The sequence below is a fragment of the Hibiscus syriacus genome, unplaced genomic scaffold (genome assembly GCF_006381635.1).
Source record: "Hibiscus syriacus cultivar Baekdansim isolate YM2019G1 unplaced genomic scaffold, ASM638163v2 tig00110600_pilon, whole genome shotgun sequence".
NCBI classification, from domain to species: Eukaryota; Viridiplantae; Streptophyta; class Magnoliopsida; order Malvales; family Malvaceae; genus Hibiscus; species Hibiscus syriacus.
Genome location: NW_024062797.1, coordinates 126450 through 147063, shown reverse-complemented (window position 1 = coordinate 147063; position 20614 = coordinate 126450). Strand labels below are relative to the sequence as shown.

Below are 20614 nucleotides of genomic sequence, written 5' to 3'. Positions count from 1 at the left end.
TTCTTTCTTTCTTCAGATTCAAGAGACAAGAAGAGAGAAGAAAAGAAGTTTTATTCTTGCCATTTTTAAGATTTCATGCTTTAAAAACGAAGAGAAGCTGTTCAAAAATGGCGAATAACTTTGCAATTATCATTACATGTTCAATGTTTCTAGTGGCGGTGGTGGTTGTCATGGTGGTGGGAATGAACCACACCTCGAGCAAGAGCGATGGAGATGGCGGGGTGGGACGAGTTCTAAGAAGGAGGTGCACGCACTTTGCCAACCCGTGGATTATAAAGAGACATGCGAGCAGAGCATGTCCCAGTCGAACTCCACCGACACCAAGGAGTTGATAAGGGCCAGTTTTCAGGCGGCGATGAAGGAGATACAGGCGGTGTTGTCTAAATCGGCGACGATCCATGAGTTACAGACGGATGAAGGGACAAAGGATGCATTTAAGGTTTGCCAGGAGGTGATGGGTTACGCCATCGACGACCTCGAGAACTCGTTCAAGACGCTCGGTGAATACAACATGAGAAAGATCGACGATTACCTTATGAACCTCAAGGTGTGGTTGAGCGGCGCCGTCACGAGTCAACAAACATGCATAGACTCGTACAACGAAAAAAACGGCACGGCGGCGGACAAGATGAGGAGTCTAATGAAGAAGTCACAGGAGCTAACCAGCAACTCTCTCCACATAGTGTCTGGCATATCGTCCATCCTCAAGGACCTCAACATCCCGGGCATCGACAATCTCGACACCACTGGACTCAAACGGAAGCTCTTGTCGAGCGGAGAAGACAACGATTTCCCACAGTGGGGTGGGATGGAGCCCCATGATCGAAAGCTCTTCTCGTTGTCGTCTTTTATCAGGGATTTGATCACACCACCCGGTGATGATGTCCAACCTGTGAAGAAATTAAGAAAACGAAAGCTCTTTTCGAGCAATGACGACGATGATTTGGCATTGTGGGGGATGAAATCTCGCGATCGGAAGCTCTTCTCGAGCAGCGACGACGATGATTTTGCACTGTGGGGCATGATATCTCGCGATCGAAAGCTCTTCTCGAGCAACGACGACGACGATTTCGCACAGTGGGGGATGAAATCCCGTTAAAGAAAGCTCTTGTTGAGCAGCGACAACGATGATTTCCCAACGTGGATGAACTCCGGCGATCGAAGGCTCCTCCAAGCGGTGGACATTAAGCCCAACATCGTCGTTGCTAAAGATAGTAGTGGCAAGTACGATAGCATCAACAAGGCCTTGGCAGAAGTTCCAAATAATAATCCCACAAGATTTGTTATTTACGTGAAGAAGGGAATTTACAAGGAGAACGTCAACGTTACCAAGGGCATGGACAATGTTATTCTTATCGGAGATGGGCCGACCAAGACCCTCATCACCAGCGACTTGAGTAGTGAAGTTCGTAAGCTTACCACGTTTCACACTACTACTGTCGGTAAGTAGATATATATTAAGTCATAATGATCTTTAACATTATTATAATACGAACGTTACGTATCCATAATTTAATTCTGATGTGTGTTCTTGTATTTGGTAGCTATAAATGCGAAGCATTTCATAGCCAAGAACATCGGATTCGAGAACACCGCCGGAATAGCAGGTCAACAAGCAGTCGCCCTAAGATCATCCGGCGACAAGGCCGTCTACTACAACTGCCACATCAACGGCTATCAAGATACCCTTTTCGCCCACAAAGAGAGGCAGTATTACCGCGACTGCACCATCAGCGGCACAGTCGACATCATCTTCGGCGACGGGAGGAGTTTGTTCCATAACTGCCAGATCATCGTGAGAAAGCCGGCTCCCAACCAGAGTTGCATCATAATCGGACATGCAAGAAATGACGAGAAAACTCTCAGCGCCATCGTGCTCCAAAACTGTACAATCTCGGGCGACAAGGACTATCTCCCAGTTAAGGACAAGAACAAGGCGTACCTCGCCCGACCCTTGAAACCATACGCCATCACCATCATAATGCAATCCCAAATCGACGACATCATCACCCCCGAAGGGTACACACTGATGAACGGCACTGTGGGACTCGATACCTCATTTTACGCCGAGATCGACAACAGGGGAGCCGGCGCTAAAACTGAGGGCAAATGGGGTGGGATCAAGCATCTCGATTTGAAAGACGCTAAGAAATACACCCCTCGCATCTTCCTTGAATCCGAAACTTGGATTCCCTTAACTGGGATTCCCTGCAATCCTGACTTAATCCAAGGGGTGTAAACTTAAAAAAAACCTAAAGCCATTGTTATCATTATTGTTGTGCTGATATATTATAATTATTCAATAATTAAACAAGAAAAAAAATCTAAGGGCATCTCTCTTCTTATTTTTATATCTTGCAAAACTATCTAATTATATGTTAATATGATAAAAAAATTAGGTCTAAAATAAGAAAGAAAAAAATATTCCAAGAACTCTTTATACCTGGTGAGCAATTATTTCAACCAATTAAATACATTCATATCAATTTATTTTCCTTATTATTTATACACAAGTATTTTATTTTTGAAAGCCACCATATTCGGCTTGTCCAAGTCCCAGGGTGATTTGAAAATTGTTGAGGCCACGAAGTACATGCAAAATGTACGAGGTAGAATTTTTTTACACCCTGACATTAATAGTGTTTAAACCCGAGATCTTAATAAATAACAACGATTCTTTTAAATTTTACTATTAACATCGTTTGATTTATGCTATTCCATTTATATCTTTAGTTACTCAAGATTGAGAACGAATCCAACTTAAATTACCTAAAGCCATCAACCAAATGAGACCCCAATCACATAATCTCCATTAAGATATCCTTTTATTTTTATTTATGCATATCACATACCATTTTTGTTTGTTATCTACATTGCATTGCATTAATAATTTAATTAATTAGTTTGTGTTAAATTTTTAATTTAAGTTATTCATAGCATGCTTTCCTTTAAGTCGACTCATGAAAATATTTTTCTTTGGATTTATTATGTTATGATTTACTAATGATAGTACTTGAAAAGGCATACAAATTACTCATATTTGGAGTTAGTTTTGTCCCTAAATAAAACATGTCATCACCATTGTTGTTGCATTGCATTTCATGATAGTTGTTAACATATCACATATTACATATTAACATATTTCATGATAGTACTTGTTTTTGTTTAATCATTGAAAGAACATGGGTTAATTGGTAAATAGAAATAAAAATTTAGTTTCAGTAATAAAAATGTGTTAATATGTTTTTAAGTTATATTAATAGATGATTAGATAGTTTTGCAATGATATAAAATAAAAATAGCGATGCCTTTAGGGTTTTTTTGTTCAGTTTAATCATTGAATAATAGTAACATATCAGCACAACAATAATAACAATGGCCTTAGGTATTTTAGTAGTTTACAAATTACACCGCTTTGAACAAGTCGGGATTGCAGGGAATTCCAGTTTTTGGAATCCAGGTTTCGGATTCAAGGAAGATGCGAGGGGTGTATATCTTTGCGGCATTCAAATCAAGGTGCTTGATCCCACCCCATTTGACCCTGCCACTAGTTTTAGAGCCTGCTCCCCTATTATCGATCTCGGCGTAAAATGAGGTATCGAGTCCCACGGTTCCGTTCATCGGTGTGTACCCTTCGGGGGTGATGATGTCGTTGATTTGGGACTGCATTATGATGGTGATGGCATATGGCTTCAAGGGTCGGGCGAGGTACGCCTTGTTCTTGTCCTTAACTGGGAGATAGTCCTTGTCGCCGGAGATTGTGCAGTTTTGGAGCACGATGGCGCTAAGGGTTTTATCGTCATTTCTTGCATGTCCCGTGACGATGCAACTCTGGTTGGGAGCCGGCTTTCTCACGATGATCTGGCAGTTCTGGAATAAGCTTCTCCCGTCGCCGAAGATGATGTCCACTGTGCCGCTGATGGTGCAGTCGCGGTAGTACTGCCTCTCCTTGTGGGCGAAAAGAGTGTCTTGATAGCCGTTGAAGTGGCAATTATAGTATACGGCCATGTCGCCGGATGATCTCAGGGCGACTGCTTGTTGACCTGCTATTCCGGCTGTGTTCTCGAATCCGATGTTCTTGGCTATGAAATGCTTTGCATTTACAGCTACCAAATACAAGAACATACATATCAGAATTAAATTATGAATACATAACGATCATATTATAATAATTTTAAAGATTATTACGACTTAATATCTCTATATAGTATATACTACTTACCGACAGTAGCGGTGTGGAATGTGGTAAGCTTATGAGCTTCACTGCTCAAGTCTCCGGTGATGAGGGTCTTGGTCGGACCATCTCCCACTAGAATAACATTGTCCATGCCCTTGGTAATGTTGACGTTCTCCTTGTAAATGCCGGCCTTTACGTAAATAACAAATCGTGTGGGATTATTCTTTGGGACTTCGGCCAAAGCCTTGTTGATGCTATCGTATTTGCCACTTCCATCGTTAGCAACGACGACGTTGGGCCTAACTTCCACCGCCTCGAGGAGTCTTCGATCACCAGAGCTCATCCAATGTGGAAAATCATTGTCGTCGCTGCTCGACAAGAGCTTTCTTTTGCGGGATTTCGCCCAATGTGTGATTTCGTTGTCAGCAGGTGTTTTGAAGAGATCTCCCATCCACAAAAGTTTTCGATCACGGGATTTCATCCCACCCCACTGTGAAAAATCGTCGTCGTCGCTGCGCGATAAGAGCTTTCTTTGGGGTGATTTGATCATCCACCCTGTGATTGCACCGTCATGATCAGGTGTTTTGAAGATACCTTCCAGCCACGAAAGTTTTCGACCGTGGTATTCCATCCCACCCCACTGTGAAAAATCGTCGTCGTCGCTGCGCGATAAGAGCTTTCTTTGGGGTGATTTGATCATCCACCCTGTGATTGCACCGTCATGATCTGGTGTTTTGAAGAGACCTTCCAGCCACGAAAGTTTTCGACCGTGGTATTCCATCCTACCCCACTGTGAGAAATCGTCGCCGCCGCCACTAGACAAGAGCTTCCGTTCGAGTCCAGTTGTGTCGAGATTGTCGATGCCCGGGATGTTGAGGTCCTTGAGGATGGACGATATCCCAGACACTATGTGGAGAGAGTTGCTGGTTAGCTCCTGTGACTTCTTCATGAGACTCCTCATCTTGTCCGCCGCCGTGCCGTTCTTCTCTTCGTACGAGTCTATGCATGTTTGTTGACTTGTGACGGCGCCGCTCAGCCACACCTTGAGGTTCATGAGGTAATCGTCGATCTTGGTCACGTCGTATTCACCGAGCGCCTTGAACGAGTTCTCGAGGTCGTCGATGGCGTAACCCATCACCTCCTGGCAAACCTTAAAGGCATCCTTTGTCCCTTCATCCGTCTGCAACTCATGGATCGTCGCCGATTTCGACAACACCGCCTTTATCTCCGTCACCGCCGCCTGAAAACTGACCCTTATCAGTTCCTTGGTGTCGGTGGAGTTCGTCTGGGACAGGCTCTGCTCGCATGTCTCTTTATAATTCACGGGTTGGCAAAGTGCGTGTAGTTCCTTCTTAGAACTCGTCACACCCCCTCCATCGTCGTCGCCATCGCTCTTGTTCGTGTCGTGATCCATTCGCACCACCACAACGACCACCATTGTCACAAGAAATACCGAACTTATACTGATCATTGCAAGGTTATTCGCCATGTTTAAACAGCTTCTTTTCGTTTTTAATGCACAAAAACTTAAAAACGATCAGAATAAAACTTCTTTTTTTCTCTCTTCTTTTCCCTTGAATCTTAAGAAAGAAAGAAAGAAGGTTTATATCAGCTGTTGAGTGCTGATAATCCTTATTGTTTAAAGCTCCTTTGAGCTCTTCGCTTGAATAATCTGTGCATTTCCAATGCCCTATTTATACTTGAAGCAGACCATCCCCAAATCACCATTTACAGTTAACCCTTCTTTTTCTATGGATAAGAGCTCTTTACGGAACGTCATTAATGTTTTAAACATTTAAATATAGCCATATCGATATTTTTCTTCCGGTCATTGAAATATTCCCAGTTTTAATTGATAATTATATGGCTTTATTTAATTAAAAGATCAAGATAGATGCCTCATTGAAAACCTTCCTAACCCTAAGTCTAAATAAAGGAAAAGAGTGCACCCTATAAGGCAAGAGAACTACAACACAATTCGAAACACAATCACCCAGCAACAAAGCTCGACAGGAAACACTATAAAAAACTATTAATCCTCCTCATGGCAAACACGCCAGCACGAGAACAGCAACTCCACACCTGAGCAACGATTCTCAACCGGACCACACTAATGGCCGACGCTTTTCCATCTTTTTGAATCGCCCATCACATTGAACAGCCCCTGCCCGGGACCCCAAACAATAAGACAACAAGCAGCCAGAAGCAGTGGACTGATCTTTCATAGCTTGGTGGCGATATGAATCCTGAAAGAAATCTTGCAAGAGCAACATCTGGACTCAGATTTTATCGCTCGAATGTCTCTTGGCTGGCTTGCGTAGAATAATTATAATTGATTTTGATAAATCGTATTATCTAAGGTGTAAAAAACTAAAAATTAAGAAATAGAAAGTAAGTAATAAAATTATTGGACCATTTTAGAACCTAAACTTTCATTTTTTAAAATCATATATATCGTTTAGTTTTCATTTTATTTTAGTACCCTGCCGTTAAAAACTTAACTCGCTTAGTACTTAAACTATCAGTTTTGGTCCATTTTAGTACCTAAACTTTCATTTTTTTTCAAAACTTAACGTTAGATTTTGAACGGAGGTACTAAAATGAAACAAAACTAAAGTGTTAAACGTCAGAGTATTAAAATGAAACAAAAACTAAACTTTAAGTATGATTTTTAAAACTTTCGAGTTCAAATTATAAAGCCTAAAGAAGTTAAGGACTACTGATATAATTTTATCATTTTTCTGACTTACAAACAGAAGGGTGAAAGAGTGTTGGTTGCCGAACATTAAATGACCGCTAAATAAATGCATTGGTGAACGTTAAATAAACATGTACTTGAACATAAAACGAATATGTTCATGAGCGTTAAATGAACATATAAGCAAACACTAAACATACACCAAGAACACCTTAAAATAAATAAACAAATATGAATGTGATATTGATAATTTTAAACGAACAAGAACTAAACATTTTATAAACTATTATTTTTAGTGATATTGTAATCTTACTATCAAAGAAAAAATATGATTATTTGGTAAATAAAAACAAAATTTTGATTTCAATAATAAAATTACAAGAATTCCAACTCCGATCAATTAATTAATTAAAATTTATTGTTTTTATTTTTTTTCAATTATATAGAATTTTTTTTAAAAAAAATAAAAATATTTTGTACTTTCTAATGTTTATGTATTTTTTTCAAAAAAAAGAAGAAGATAATTTTGAAAATTTTCATCTTCATTATATTTTCCGAAAAAATGAAAACGAAAACGATATTTATTTTAAGCCTAAAACTTTAATTTATATTAATAAAAAATTAGATAGTTTTGCAAGATATAAAATAAAAAGAGAGATGCCCTTAGGGTTTTCTTAAGTTTAATTATTTAATTAATTATAACATATCAGCACAATAATAATAACAATGGCCTTTGATTTTTTTCTAGTTTACAACCCTTGGACCAAGTCGGGATTGCAGGGAATCCCAGTTAATGGAATCCAAGTTTCAGATTCAAGGAAGATGCGAGGGGTGTATTCCTTAGCGTCTTTCAAATCGAGATGCTTTATACCACCCCATTTGACCCTATCCTCAGTTTTAGCACCGGCACCCCTGTTGTCGATCTCGGCGTAAAATGAGGTATCGAGTCCCACAGTGCCGTTCATCGGAGTGTACCCCTCTGGGGTGATGATGTCATCGATTTGGGATTGCACTATGATGGTGATGGCGTATGGTTTTAAGGGTCGGGCGAGGTACGCCTTGTTCTTGTCCTTAACTGGGAGATAGTCCTTGTCGCCGGAGATTGTGCAGTTTTGGAGCACAATGGCGCTAAGTGTTTTCTCGTCATTTCTCGCATGTCCGGTGATGATGCAACTCTGGTTGGGAGCCGGCTTTTTGACGATGATGTGGCAGTTCTGGAACAAGCTTCTCCCGTCGCCGAAGATGATGTCGACTGTGCCGCTGATGGTGCAGTCGCGATAGTACTGCCTCTCTTTGTGGGCGAAAAGGGTATCTTGATAGCCGTTGAAGTGGCAGTTGTAGTAGACGGCCATGTCGCCGGATGATCTCAGGGCGACTGCTTGTTGACCTGCTATTCCGGCGGTGTTCTCGAATCCGATATTCTTGGCTATAAAATGCTTTGCATTTACAGCTACCAAATACAAGAACACACATCAGAATTAAATTATGGATACGTAACGATCGTATTATAATAATGTTAAAGATCATTATGACTTAATATCTGATTATATGTACTGCTTACCGACAGTAGCAGTGTGAAACGTGGTAAGCTTATGAACTTCACTACTCAAGTCGCCGGTGATGAGGGTTTTGGTCGGACCATCTCCGATAAGAATAACATTGTCCATGCCCTTGGTAACGTTGACGTTCTCCTTGTAAATTCCCTTCTTCACGTAAATAACAAATCTTGTGGGATTATTATTTGGAACTTCTGCCAAGGCCTTGTTGATGCTATCGTACTTGCCACTACTATCTTTAGCAACGACGACGTTGGGCTTAATGTCCGCCGCTTGGAGGAGCCTTCGATCGCCGGAGTTCATCCACGTTGGGAAATCATCGTTGTCGCTGCTCAACAAGAGCTTTCTTTTACGGGATTTCATCCCCCACTGTGCGAAATCGTCGTCGTCGCTGCTCGAGAAGAGCTTCCGATCGCGGGATTTCATCCCCCATAGTGCAAAATCATCGTCGTCGCTGCTCGAGAAGAGCTTCCGATCGCGAGATTTCATCCCCCACAATGCGAAATCATCGTCATCATTGCTCGAAAAGAGCTTTCGTTTTCTTAATTTCTTCACAGGTTGGACATCATCACCGGGTGGTGTGATCAAATCCCTACTAAAAGACGACAACGAGAAGAGCTTTTGATCATGGGGCTCCATCCCACCCCACTGTGGGAAATCGTTGTCATCTCCGCTCGACAAGAGCTTCCGTTCGAGTCCAGTGGTGTCGAGATTGTCGATGCCCGGGATGTTGAGGTCCTTGAGGATGGACGATATGCCAGACACTATATGGAGAGAGTTGCTGGTTAGCTCCTGTGACTTCTTCATGAGACTCCTCATCTTGTCCGCCGCCGTGCCGTTCTTCTCTTCGTACGAGTCTATGCATGTTTGTTGACTTGTGACGGCGCCGCTCAACCACACCTTGAGGTTCATGAGGTAATCGTCGATCTTGGTCACGTCGTATTCACCGAGCGTCTTGAACGAGTTCTCGAGGTCGTCGATGGCGTAACCCATCACCTCCTGGCAAACCTTAAATGCATCCTTTGTCCCTTCATCCGTCTGCAACTCATGGATCGTCGCCGATTTAGACAACACCGCCTGCATCTCCTTCATCGCCGCCTGAAAACCGGCCCTTATCAGCTCCTTGGTGTCGGTGGAGTTCGACTGGGACATGCTCTGCTCGCATATCTCTTTATAATCCACGGGTTGGCAAAGTGCGTGCACCTCCTTCTTAGAACTCGTCACACCCCCGCCATCGCCATCGCTCTTGCTCGAGGTGTGGTTCATTCCCACCACCACGGCAACCACCACCGCCACTAGAAACATTGAACATGTAATGATAATTGCAAAGTTATTCGCCATTTTTGAACAGCTTCTCTTCGTTTTTAAAGCATGAAATCTTAAAAACGGCAAGAATAAAACTTCTTTTCTTCTCTCTTCTTGTCTCTTGAATCTGAAGAAAGAAAGAAAGAAGGTTTATATCAGCTGTTGAGTGCTGATAATCCTTATTGTTTAAAGCCCCTTGAGCTCTTCGCTTGAATAATATGTACATTTCCAATGCCCTATTTATACTTGAAGGAGACAATCCCCAAATCACCATTTTTAGTTAACCCTTCTTTTTCTATGGATGAGAGAAGTCCATCTGGCTCCGAAGGTTTGTTGAACTTGAAGACCTAAAGCTCCACGTTTAGTTGAAATTCATTCATTTATATAATTTTAGATTATTTATTCTTAAGTATATCACCATTTTTCTTTCATAAATATTTTTTTAAAATTTATTTAATTTTAATAACCTATATATGATCTTGTTATGGGTTAAATTAATCCACTTATATTACTCAAAGTTAAAATCAACTAATTAAATAAAATAATTAAATATTTTTTATTAATATTTTAAAAATCTATAATATAACTAAAAATTAAATATTTCATTAATTAATAATTTAAATTAGGCATATGAAGCACATGACCCTCTGTGTTAGGGTTTTGACCATGTGATGGTCAGCCGTCTTTCTGCCTTGTGGTCAGCTTTTTGATTTGAGTCAGTTTGTCTAGTCTCTGCTATTGTCCTTTGTCTTTTGTTTTTTCCCTGTGCCATGGAGGAGATCACTCGGGAGTTGGAGGATCTGAATTTGGGAGAGGAAGAGGATGAGATTTTGTTACCGCCGCAAGCCGAAGACTGCTCTCAAGCATCTTTTGAAAATTGTTTAGTTGGCCGCTTTCTTACTGCAACAATGATTAATTTCCAAGCGATGCGAGCTACCCTGGCGAATGCTTGGCACCCGATTGGTGGAATCTCAATCACAGAATTGGGAAAAGGATGTTTTCTATTCAAGCTTTTTAATGAGGTTGATGCAGATCAGATCACGCATGAAGTACCATGGTACTTTAGTTCCTATCCGTTACTTTTACACCAGTTACAACCGGGTGATGATCCGCTTAGGGTGGACTTGAATAGGGCAGATTTTTGGATCTTGGTGAACGATGTGTCTATTGGTTATATTTCGGAACAGGTGGCTAAGCAATTTGAGGATTTCATTGGCACTTCCTTAGAGTATGATACCAGTGCGGTTACACTTGGCTATAGGCATTGCCTTCGGATTCGGGAGGCAGTGGATGTGCACAGCCTCTGAAAAGGACAAAAAAAGATCGCGTTGTCAAATGGGGGATCTACGTATGTCAATTTTCAGTATGAGAAACTCATATTGTTCTACTTTCTCTGTGGTAAGTTGGGTTATAGGGAACATTTACGTCCTCTATGGGTCTTGAAAGATAAGAAGGATTTAGTACCACAGTGGGACGTGTCGCTGCACGCTACCCAAACAAGGCGGGGGGTAGTTTCTAACCCGTGGTTAAGGGATGATACCGGGAATATGATTGCAAATGTTCCGAGTACTGAGAGGAATATGGTTTCGCACCCAACTAGTCAAGCAGGGGGATTACAGACAAAGAATTGGGTTACTAGTGTTTTCTACTCTCATGGTTTAGATCATAGCAAATAGGCGGATGATGATGTGTTGATGACGGGGTCAGAGGAAGAGAATCCTTTGGCACACCAGAAGAGCGTTAAAAGACAACAAAGCATTCCAAGGGCTTCGGTTGATTTGAAGGAAAATGATACTGGGAATATGAGAAAGTTAGTGACTTAAGTAAAAATGGTGTAAATGTTGAGGTATTATGCTGGAATTAAATGTTGGATATTTTAATTAAGTTGATTGAAGTTTGAGTTGAGGCAAAAATGGCAAGGGACTTGAATGGTCAATTTGAAGGTTTGAGTAAAATGGAAAAATTGAGATGAATTCGAAAAGAATTTGTAATTAGTGGTTAAAATGTGAAGTTTGAAAATACTATGTGCCTTAGTGATGAATATGGATAAAAAGAGACTTGAATGGTCAATTTGAAGCTTTGAGATCAACATTTATGTTGTGACAAGAAATTAGTATCGGATGAGTTCTGGAAGATTTTTAGGAATTTATTTTTCTATTGTGTGTCTGTGTTAGTAAGATTCTAACATGTGGTTTGAAATATATATATTTTGTAAATGGTATCCATTTAGATTATGATTGAAATCAAGACCAAGAAATATTAAATCTAAGGAGTAACATAAGGATGAATGCGAATTTCTAAGGAAGGTTTGCAAGCTAAACACACCATGTGAGTGCATTTAATTTGTATTTATCTTATCGAGCAAGCATTGGCTTGTGATGAGTCAGTGACGGAGTTATTATGGTAATAAGTGACTCCCAATATTATGTGAATTGTGATTCAATCCTATATGTTCATTTAGTAAGCTAATATAATTAGTGAATAAGCTAAGGATGCAAACTATTGAAATATGCCTATACTTATGACTTGAAATAGTAAGTTTAGAAAATCAACATAGATTCTACTGAAATGGTTAGAGGATGAATTTTATTTAGTTGAATTCGTATATCAGTCTAGTTTTGTTTAAAATAAACGGCTACTAATTTCAAGGAGTATATAAAAAGATATAAATTTTTTTATCAAGGATAAGTTAGAAAACAAGACAACAATTTCTGCTCAAAATAAACTTCTATAAGTCATATTTGGAAATTTACTATAAATTGTACAAGTTGAACAAGAAAAAGTGTCTTATATGGTTAGATTTTTATTCGAGTCTAGTTGCTACTGGTATAAACAGAATAATTTTTAAGTGTGTATGTTAATACATAATAATATTTCTTTGAAGGTAGTGCAAACTGCTATTATATGAAATTTGTCATAAATTATGTTTTCATGTTACTCCTATGTTATATGCTATTATAAAAGTTTGAAATGAGTCAACTTTATTATAATTGGCATCATAGTTATGATATTTATTACATGATGAATATGATGTGTATATGTTAAAGAAAGGTAATTGACGATGATCATGATATATAAATATTATGTGGAAATTAAATGTTTAGGGAATTAACTGCCTATTGTGTTATGATATGAAAAGTTGGATATGTTGATATATTGATATCTTCGATAATTCAATATGGAAAAGCCCATTGTATGTTGCATTGAAAGACGTAGGTACACTTGGCATGCCAGAAAATTGAGTAAAGTTCAAGTTAAGTTATGGTACATTTGTGTACATTACGTATGGCACCGTTGGTGCATATGATATAATTTGCACTTGGAGTGCATCCTATGATGATGATTGGCACCGTGTAATGTCTAGTGTGCACATTATGTATGACTCACGTACCTTGATTCTCATAAATATGCATTGGGCTATGAACCTAAAATTAAGCTATAAATCTTAAAGTAATTTTTGAATCTGGAAATAGGTTTTGAATCTGGGAATGAATTCTGAAATATGAAAGTACTGGTTATGAAAATGAAATGTGGAAATGAATATGAAATTAAAAGATGAAAATGAAATATGAAAGTTCTGAAATATATGTGAATGAAAAAAGAAATATGATATGATTATTACGTATGATATTATTTATCATGGTTTTGATAAGATCATGAGATGATGATTTTCAAGTCCTTGATGAGAAAAAATGACTTGAATAAATCGACTTGAATATTTAATGATTCTATTGAATTTAAGTTAATGTTTTAAATTGTTATGATCATCTTAAGTTGCTAAGAAAATATATTGTTTTGATGTTGTTAAGTTGTTTAATATTTTATATCACCTTAGTTTGTTATAATGTCTCACTAGGTGTATACTTAGCGTGTAATGATTTTTACACGTAGGTAAAGAAGAGCCAGTGAAGTAAGGAGTTGAGTTTGATATCAATTAACAAAGACTAATTACATGTATCAGTAATGACATCCTACTATTTTAATTTTTTTAGATGATATGTATACGGATAAGAAATGTATGAGATATATTATTATGAATATAAATATGAATCTAAGATCTATGTTTTAGATAAAAATATATTTTATTAGAATAAAGAAATATTTTTAAATTATACAGTTTTCAGCTTGTTTACTTTAAGATATGAAATAGTATAAAGTTGATATCTAAAACCGATAATGAGTTAAATATTTAAATATTATATTATTATTTTACGTGATTATATTATTTTATTTAAAGAATTAAATTGGATAAATTTTAAAAACTTAAATTTGTACTGAGTTTTCAATTATAAAATGTATGTAAAAATTATGTGATATATTTAATTCGTATTCAGGTACGTGCACGGGTTAAGGGTGTCGCCATCCGTTTGAGGGAGGTGGTTCTGGAAGGGGATGCCCGTACGGTAATTGAGAAATTATCAACCTCTGACCAAGATCTGTCGGAGATCAGCGCTCTAACCTGGGAGGTGCGACGGAGGGCGAGATCCTTTCATGCATGCTGCTTTCGATTCGTTCAACGCTCAGCCAACATCGCTGCTCATCTTCTGGCGTCTGATGAGAATTGTGGCCAGGAAGATGCCTACTGGATTGATGAGGGACCATGGTATGCTGAACATCAGGCCTCCGAAGGTAGGAGGTGGCTTGAACCGCCGTAGTACCATTCCACGGTGACTGTTTGATCTGTGCTTAAGATCCATCTCTGTTTTTTTTTCCTCTCTCTTTCCATGCTCGATCTTCAACGAAAGCTTTCTTCTTGAGGGAGATGAATAGTCAGCTGCTTACTCTACTTTTTCTTTTCTTTATTTATGTTTTAAGACCGTTCTGCATGCTTTTATGTTTTATGGGACCCTCTTTGTTTATTCATTCAATAAAGACTCTTGCACCTTTGTTTCAAAAAACTTAGGCATATCAAACTTGAATACACTATTATAAAAATATCAATTACCAATTGATCGAGTACAATAAGACGTTATACCCTTTAAACAAGGTCAGAGATTCAATTAACATTATGAATAAAGAAAAATTAATTTAAATTAATTAATCAATCATTATATGATAATTTAAAATTTTCAAGAGTACAATATCCGCTCCAGTACCTCTCAATACGTCCTATGACAGAAATTAAATTTTCTCTAACAATATAACATCACAAGAACAATAATTTTTTAACAAGTATTTAATATTGTTATATTCTTGGAATTTTGAGTGCAAAACTTTATGCATGTACACCTCTATGTTATTTTCGAAGGCTAAAAGTTGTAACAAGTTGTTGTCTGTTCATCATAGCACTCCTATTAATAATACCACTGATTATAGAAACATAGTGGGTGCTTTGCGATATGTTCTTATTAGGAGACCTGATATTCCTTTGTTGTTAATGTTTATGCAATCCCCCTTGGATGAGCATTTTTATGCTGTGAAGCTCATCTTGAGGTATTTCTAGAGCACTTTGGACTATGTACTTAGGTTTACTTATTCTCCTTGTTTGTCCATTACAGGATTTGTTGAAGCTAATTGGGGTTATGATGTGGATAATCATCACTCAACGATTGGGTTTTGTATTATTATTTTTGGGGGGGGGGGACAACCTGTCTCGTAAGCATCACAAAAGCAACAAGTGGTTTCTCATTCAACAACTGAGGTAGAATATAGAAGTGTTGTGTGTGCTACAACTGAGGTATTGTGGTTACAGTCCTTACAGAGTTGCATGTTAAGAGATAGGCTTGTCCTGTGGTGTGATAACGCTAGTGTTGTTGTCGTTTCTACAAATTCGGTTATGCATTCTAAGTTTAAACATGTTGAAATGGATTTATTCTTTGTTCGAGAGAAGGTTACCTTGGGACAAGTGGTGGTTAATGAGGTGCCTATCTATGAGCAAGTTGATATTTTAACAAAGCCTTTGTCAGGAGTTTTGTTTAATCGGTTTTCGGGGGAAGTTGAAGGTTCAATCAATGTTGTGATTTTTTTGTTTCTTCTCTTGATGTGCGGTGTTTGGTTTGTTTTTTTATGTTTTGTTTGGTAGGCTTGTGCTGGGGGATCTTGAGTTTAGGAAAGTAGGGTGAATGTTACGATAACTAAATCATGTAAAGTTAAAAATATAGGGTCGAAATACCAATTTGAGCATAGTATGAGTGACCAAATCCATAATTTCACCTATTGTTAAATCCTCTAAATATTTCGCAAAAGGGGGTCACCCTAGTTAGTAATAGTATCGAAGAAACAAAGCATATCGGAGAATCATCGTCGTCAACAATGGCTTCCTTCAATGCCCGACGATCTCTATCAACTCTATTAACCCGCGCCCTCTCTTCTTCTTCTTGGCCTCTTCGTTCTTCGTCTATCTCTTCACGTTCTCGTCTCGCCTTTTCTCTCATCAGAAACTCCCCAGTTTCTGCCCCCGAATCAGTCAAAATCCTGACCCGGTCCAGGACATCCGGATCCGGGTACTCGCCATTGAACGACCCATCCCCGAACTGGAGCAACCGGCCGCCGAAGGAAACGATCCTTCTCGACGGCTGTGATTATGAGCATTGGCTTATTGTTTTGGAATTCACGGAAGACCCAAAGCCTTCTGAAGAAGAAATGATCGATGCCTATGTCAAAACCCTTGCTTCTGTCGTCGGCAGGTTAAAAACCCCCTCAAATTTCATTGAGTTTGGTGGTTTTTTCTTCTTCTAAATTTGGGAATTGTTGTTGATGTTGCAGTGAAGAGGAAGCGAAGAAGAGGATATACTCTGTTTGTACGACGAGGTATACTGGGTTTGGTGCTTTGATATCTGAGGAGTTGTCTTATAAAGTTAAAGGTAATTCCGTTTATTAGGGTTTTAGGGTTTAAATGATCCCCCCCCTTTTGTTTTGAAGTGCCTATGGAAGAATTAATTGGTTTCTGTTGAAAGTAAGAATTAACACTGATTCTCATTGTTGTATGATTTTTCCTTTAGCTGCATTAGGGTTTTGAAGCTCCATACAAAATTGCTACAATAATCAATCTTGTTCGTATAATTGGGATTTTGTTTCACATTGATTCCCTGCTTGTCTATAGGATTACCTCGTGTGCTCTGGGTCTTACCGGATTCATATCTCGATGTTCCGAACAAAGATTATGGAGGTTTGAACAACGGTTTCGCTGCTTATTGCTATTAAATTCCCTTTATGGTCTACAAATTTCGATCCTTTTACCTTTTTGTGGATCGATTTTGCAGGGGATTTGCTTGTTGATGGTAAAGTCGTCCATAGGCCGCAATATACAGGTCCGGTTCAGCCATCTAACACCCGAGTTCGAGGACACAGGCCTATTAGAAGATAACATTCTCTTGCGAATACAGCGAGGAGCAACCGATCACCACGGCCACCACCACCACCATCTTCATAGGTTCTCGGTATCGTTCGATGGTGATGAATCCGTGTTTGCTCTATTTCGGAACATACATATTTATCTAACATCTTTATGAAAGTTGGGAAATTTGAATGTTTTGCAGTTGCATCATGCATAGTTGGTCAGTTCCTAGTTTTCTTTGTAGCTTTTACAATGCTTGTTTCTTCGATCTACTGCGGTAAAACTGGTCCTAGATACTTTGTTTTAAACTTCTTTTTTTGTGCGTTTGAATCGTGCATCAATTCTCAGTCGCAGCGTTATATGGATTAGTTTTTTGGGTAAACTATGTGTATAGTACCTAAACTATCGATTTTAGTCCGTTTTAATACATAAACTTTTGATTTTTTTAAAAATCATACCTAAAGTTTAATTTTTGTTTCATTTTAGTAATTAAAAGTTTAAGTACTAAAACATATTAAAGGTACTAAACGCGTGCGAGTTACTAAAATGAAATAAAAACTAAACATTAGGTATGATTTTTAAAAAGTTTAAGCATTAAAACGGGTTAAAATCGATAGTTTAGATACTAAACGTGTAATTTACCCTAGTTTTCTTTTTGCTCTAAAATAAAGTCTTAGATTATAAATTGATCGTCGAACTGTAAATCATTCTAATTGAGTTATCAAAGTACTGATATGTTGTCGATTATATCATTCTAAACTATTATCGACTTTAAAGGTCAATTTTAAAACATGGGTTAATTTTAGTTGATGTTCTCTAACTATACTTGATTTTTTATATAATTTTAATTGATTTTTTTTTTGAAAAAATTAATTGAATTTTTAAAATACCAGTTTCATACTAAGCATCTATTTTCATTAACTTAATATAGTTTAAGCGTTAAATATTAAACTCAAACTTAAGATGTACTTGGAATATATAAACAAAATTTTGAACCCATGTATATATGTTGTATGAAGAATTTGAATTTAATGAATTTAAAAAAGTATGTCATTACAATTATATACATTTTTTTAATATATTTGATTCAGTCGAATGTGATTAAAATTCATCTAAATATTTAAAAAGAAAACAAGGCATCAGAGATCCCTGTGTTTTTTTTAAATATAATATGGTCATGGTATTGTTTTTTTTTTCTATCAATGCGGTCCTCCAACTAAGAAAATAAACTCAATGTGACTTCTTGACCAATGTTTTTTCGTCGTTAACTGTTACGGTGCTGACGTGACGGTTTACGGTGTTAACGCAGCAATTCACAGTGGTTGATAACGTGACGGATAACATTATAGATGGACTAAAGTGGTAACTCAAAATGGCATATTGACTGTCACATTAGTACCGTGGATTATCATGTCAGAACTATGAACTATCACATTAGTACTGTAACATCAAACGATGAAAAATATTGGTCAAATGTTGAGTTAATTTTTCTGAATTGGAGGATTATATTGAGAGAGAAAATAATAGGTGTCCATATTAATTTTCTTCCTTAAAAAATACGGGGATTTCTAACGTTTTTTTCAGAAAAAAATTAATAAATCCAAAAGAAAACCATTAGAAAAGCATCAGCATCCCCATTTTCCCGCTCGAACCTCTCCTCCAAGAAAATGGGGCTTTCTTTCTTACTTATAACGGTACCGCTCCGTTACAATGTCCAGTAGACGTAGAGGCAGGTGGAGTCGGTTCAATAATCTGCCGCCAAGGTTGATCCGACAACTGAAGAAACAGCGGCTTGAACGAAGGCCGTCGGTTCCCAGCCGTTTAACGGCGGAGAACAGAATGGATCAACAGCAACACACTGCGTCATCTTCATCATTGCCTGTGGATAACAGTGACATTAATCCGACGAATTTGGATCGGTTCTTGGAGTTTACAACCCCGGTCGTTCAAGCTCAACGTATACCCATGGTAAACAAAATCAACTTGAATCAACCAATATTTCACCTTTCTTTTCTCTTTTCACTTACGAATGCGTGGAAAGTTAGGTTGATACATAGGTTTAGGGATCTGACGTGACTCGAATCCGAATATAATTAGAATTCGATATGATTATTGTAGAAGAATATATGAAATTATCATTTTACGAGAAGAATGCAAGTCTTTGAATCTTTTCTTTGTTATTCTCAATAGTGGTGAAGCTTTTTCTTGATGAAACTTTGGTGATCTTATAGACGATCACAAGCTGGCTGCAAAAGGGAACGATCGAACCGGAGAGTCGTCGGTATTTTTTTCTTAAGGATTTGTGGAAGACTTTTGAGGAATGGACTGCATATGGAGCTGGGGTTCCTCTTTTGTTGAATGGAACTTGCCCTGTTACTCAATACTATGTCCCTTACTTGTCTGCCATTCAGCTCTATATAGACCCTTCAAGGTCTCCTAGACAAAGGTAAAGCCATTCCACGCCGTAGTTTATCTGAATTCCATGCATGATTGTGAGTCGTAGTGGAGAATTCCCGATGGCCCTCGGATTTCTTTGATCGTTATGCAATGCCAGTGCATGTCTTCATCCTATGTTGATATAATCATGTTGCTCAAGTATCACTCGATGCTTTAAAAGACAAATAGAGATCGAAATGCAGGGTGATTGGCTCGATCAACCTGTTAACCGTGCTTGTTTGCATTATTCATTTTCCACTGTATCGTTGAACAGGCAGCCTGGCGAGGAGAGCAATACAGAGTCATCTAGGGAGACGAGTGGCAATGGTAGTAACAACGCTGTCCAGAGGGCTCAAAGTCATATCGTGATCGGAGATGAACCTTATCGGGGCACATCGAGCAATGAAACCAACATTCAAAACCCATCTGGTCAGCTTGTTTTCGAGTACCTCGAGCATGCTCTACCATTTACTCGTAAGCCTTTGGCTTGCAAGGTAGGTCCCCGTCCTTTGTTACATTAGCATGCCATTTGCAGCTCATCGCGCTATCTCTGATAACCTTGCATCCCACAGATTTTGGATCTGGCATCCCGATTTCCAGCTTTGATGAGTTATGGGAGCTGCGATCTATTACCTTCGAGCTGGATTTCCGTGGCATGGTATATTTCTTGTTTATCACCATTTCGTTTTTAACACGAAACCATTTGACGGGAAATTCTTCTTTATGAAGGTACCCTATATATAGGATACCAACGATTCCAAGTATGAAAACCCTGGATGCCTGCTTTTTGACATATCACTTCCTTTCTACAGAATCACCAGGTAAGCATCCTTTTTCCTCTACCAATATGCGGTCGAACGTCTTTGTTTTTTTATTTTGGTGTTATTTTTTCCGAGCAGGTACCGGCACGGGTTGCCTGCCTTTTGGAGGCTTTAATATCAGGGAATTCAGTGATGCTGAAATGTCTTCGAAGCTACCTTTACCTACCTTCGGAGTTGCTTTCTATAAGTTCCATGTTCCCCTTTGGGATTCGGTCGGCATTGACACATCTCTTAAAGTCGAGTCCCTTTGGCGACAGGCCGATAACTGGCTTAGGCGTTTGCATGTAAATCATCCAGATTTTACCTTCTTTCTGTACCACCGTAGATGAAAGAAGCGAACACCGT

General features: G+C 38.5%; 4 protein-coding genes across 4 annotated transcripts; 3 read left to right on the top strand and 1 right to left on the bottom strand.

Annotated features, from left to right (window-relative positions):
- Positions 1-136: 136 nt before the first annotated feature.
- On the top strand, positions 137-1099 carry LOC120134889 (probable pectinesterase/pectinesterase inhibitor 21). The gene has a single exon (XM_039151269.1). The coding sequence runs from the start codon at positions 137-139 to the stop codon at positions 1097-1099; it is 963 nt and encodes a 320-aa protein (XP_039007200.1).
- LOC120134877 (probable pectinesterase/pectinesterase inhibitor 58) lies at positions 137-2278 on the top strand. The gene is made up of 2 exons (XM_039151258.1): positions 137-1442; positions 1545-2278. Exons 1-2 carry the CDS (start codon positions 1145-1147, stop codon positions 2237-2239), a joined length of 993 nt encoding a protein of 330 aa, XP_039007189.1. The 5' UTR covers positions 137-1144; the 3' UTR covers positions 2240-2278.
- Positions 2279-3405: 1127 nt separating this feature from the next.
- Positions 3406-9787, bottom strand: LOC120134888 (probable pectinesterase/pectinesterase inhibitor 21). The gene is made up of 3 exons (XM_039151268.1): positions 8705-9787; positions 4223-4490; positions 3406-4106 (listed from the first exon to the last, which is right to left on the bottom strand). The coding sequence occupies exons 1-3, from the start codon at positions 9770-9772 to the stop codon at positions 3406-3408; spliced, it is 2037 nt and encodes a 678-aa protein (XP_039007199.1). The 5' UTR covers positions 9773-9787.
- Positions 9788-15952: 6165 nt separating this feature from the next.
- LOC120134972 (multiple organellar RNA editing factor 3, mitochondrial-like) lies at positions 15953-17247 on the top strand. Its single transcript, XM_039151346.1, has 4 exons — positions 15953-16362; positions 16442-16539; positions 16779-16844; positions 16939-17247. The coding sequence occupies exons 1-4, from the start codon at positions 15989-15991 to the stop codon at positions 17040-17042; spliced, it is 642 nt and encodes a 213-aa protein (XP_039007277.1). The 5' UTR covers positions 15953-15988; the 3' UTR covers positions 17043-17247.
- The last annotated feature ends 3367 nt before the right edge of the window (positions 17248-20614 follow it).

Excerpts from the sequence above, each read along its gene's own strand:
- LOC120134877 (XM_039151258.1), top strand. The coding sequence starts at position 1,145 with ATGAACTCCGGCGATCGAAGGCTCCTCCAAGCGGTGGACATTAAGCCC. Across the intron at positions 1,443-1,544 it reads GTTTCACACTACTACTGTCG|CTATAAATGCGAAGCATTTC; the intron begins GTAAGTAGATAT and ends TGTATTTGGTAG.
- LOC120134972 (XM_039151346.1), top strand. The coding sequence starts at position 15,989 with ATGGCTTCCTTCAATGCCCGACGATCTCTATCAACTCTATTAACCCGC. Across the intron at positions 16,363-16,441 it reads CTTGCTTCTGTCGTCGGCAG|TGAAGAGGAAGCGAAGAAGA; the intron begins GTTAAAAACCCC and ends TTGATGTTGCAG. Across the intron at positions 16,845-16,938 it reads TCCGAACAAAGATTATGGAG|GGGATTTGCTTGTTGATGGT; the intron begins GTTTGAACAACG and ends TCGATTTTGCAG.
- LOC120134889 (XM_039151269.1), top strand. The coding sequence starts at position 137 with ATGTTCAATGTTTCTAGTGGCGGTGGTGGTTGTCATGGTGGTGGGAAT.
- LOC120134888 (XM_039151268.1), bottom strand. The coding sequence starts at position 9,772 with ATGGCGAATAACTTTGCAATTATCATTACATGTTCAATGTTTCTAGTG. Across the intron at positions 4,491-8,704 it reads GCGATCGAAGGCTCCTCCAA|GCGGTGGAAGTTAGGCCCAA; the intron begins GCGGCGGACATT and ends AGACTCCTCGAG. Across the intron at positions 4,107-4,222 it reads ATTCCACACCGCTACTGTCG|CTGTAAATGCAAAGCATTTC; the intron begins GTAAGTAGTATA and ends TGTATTTGGTAG.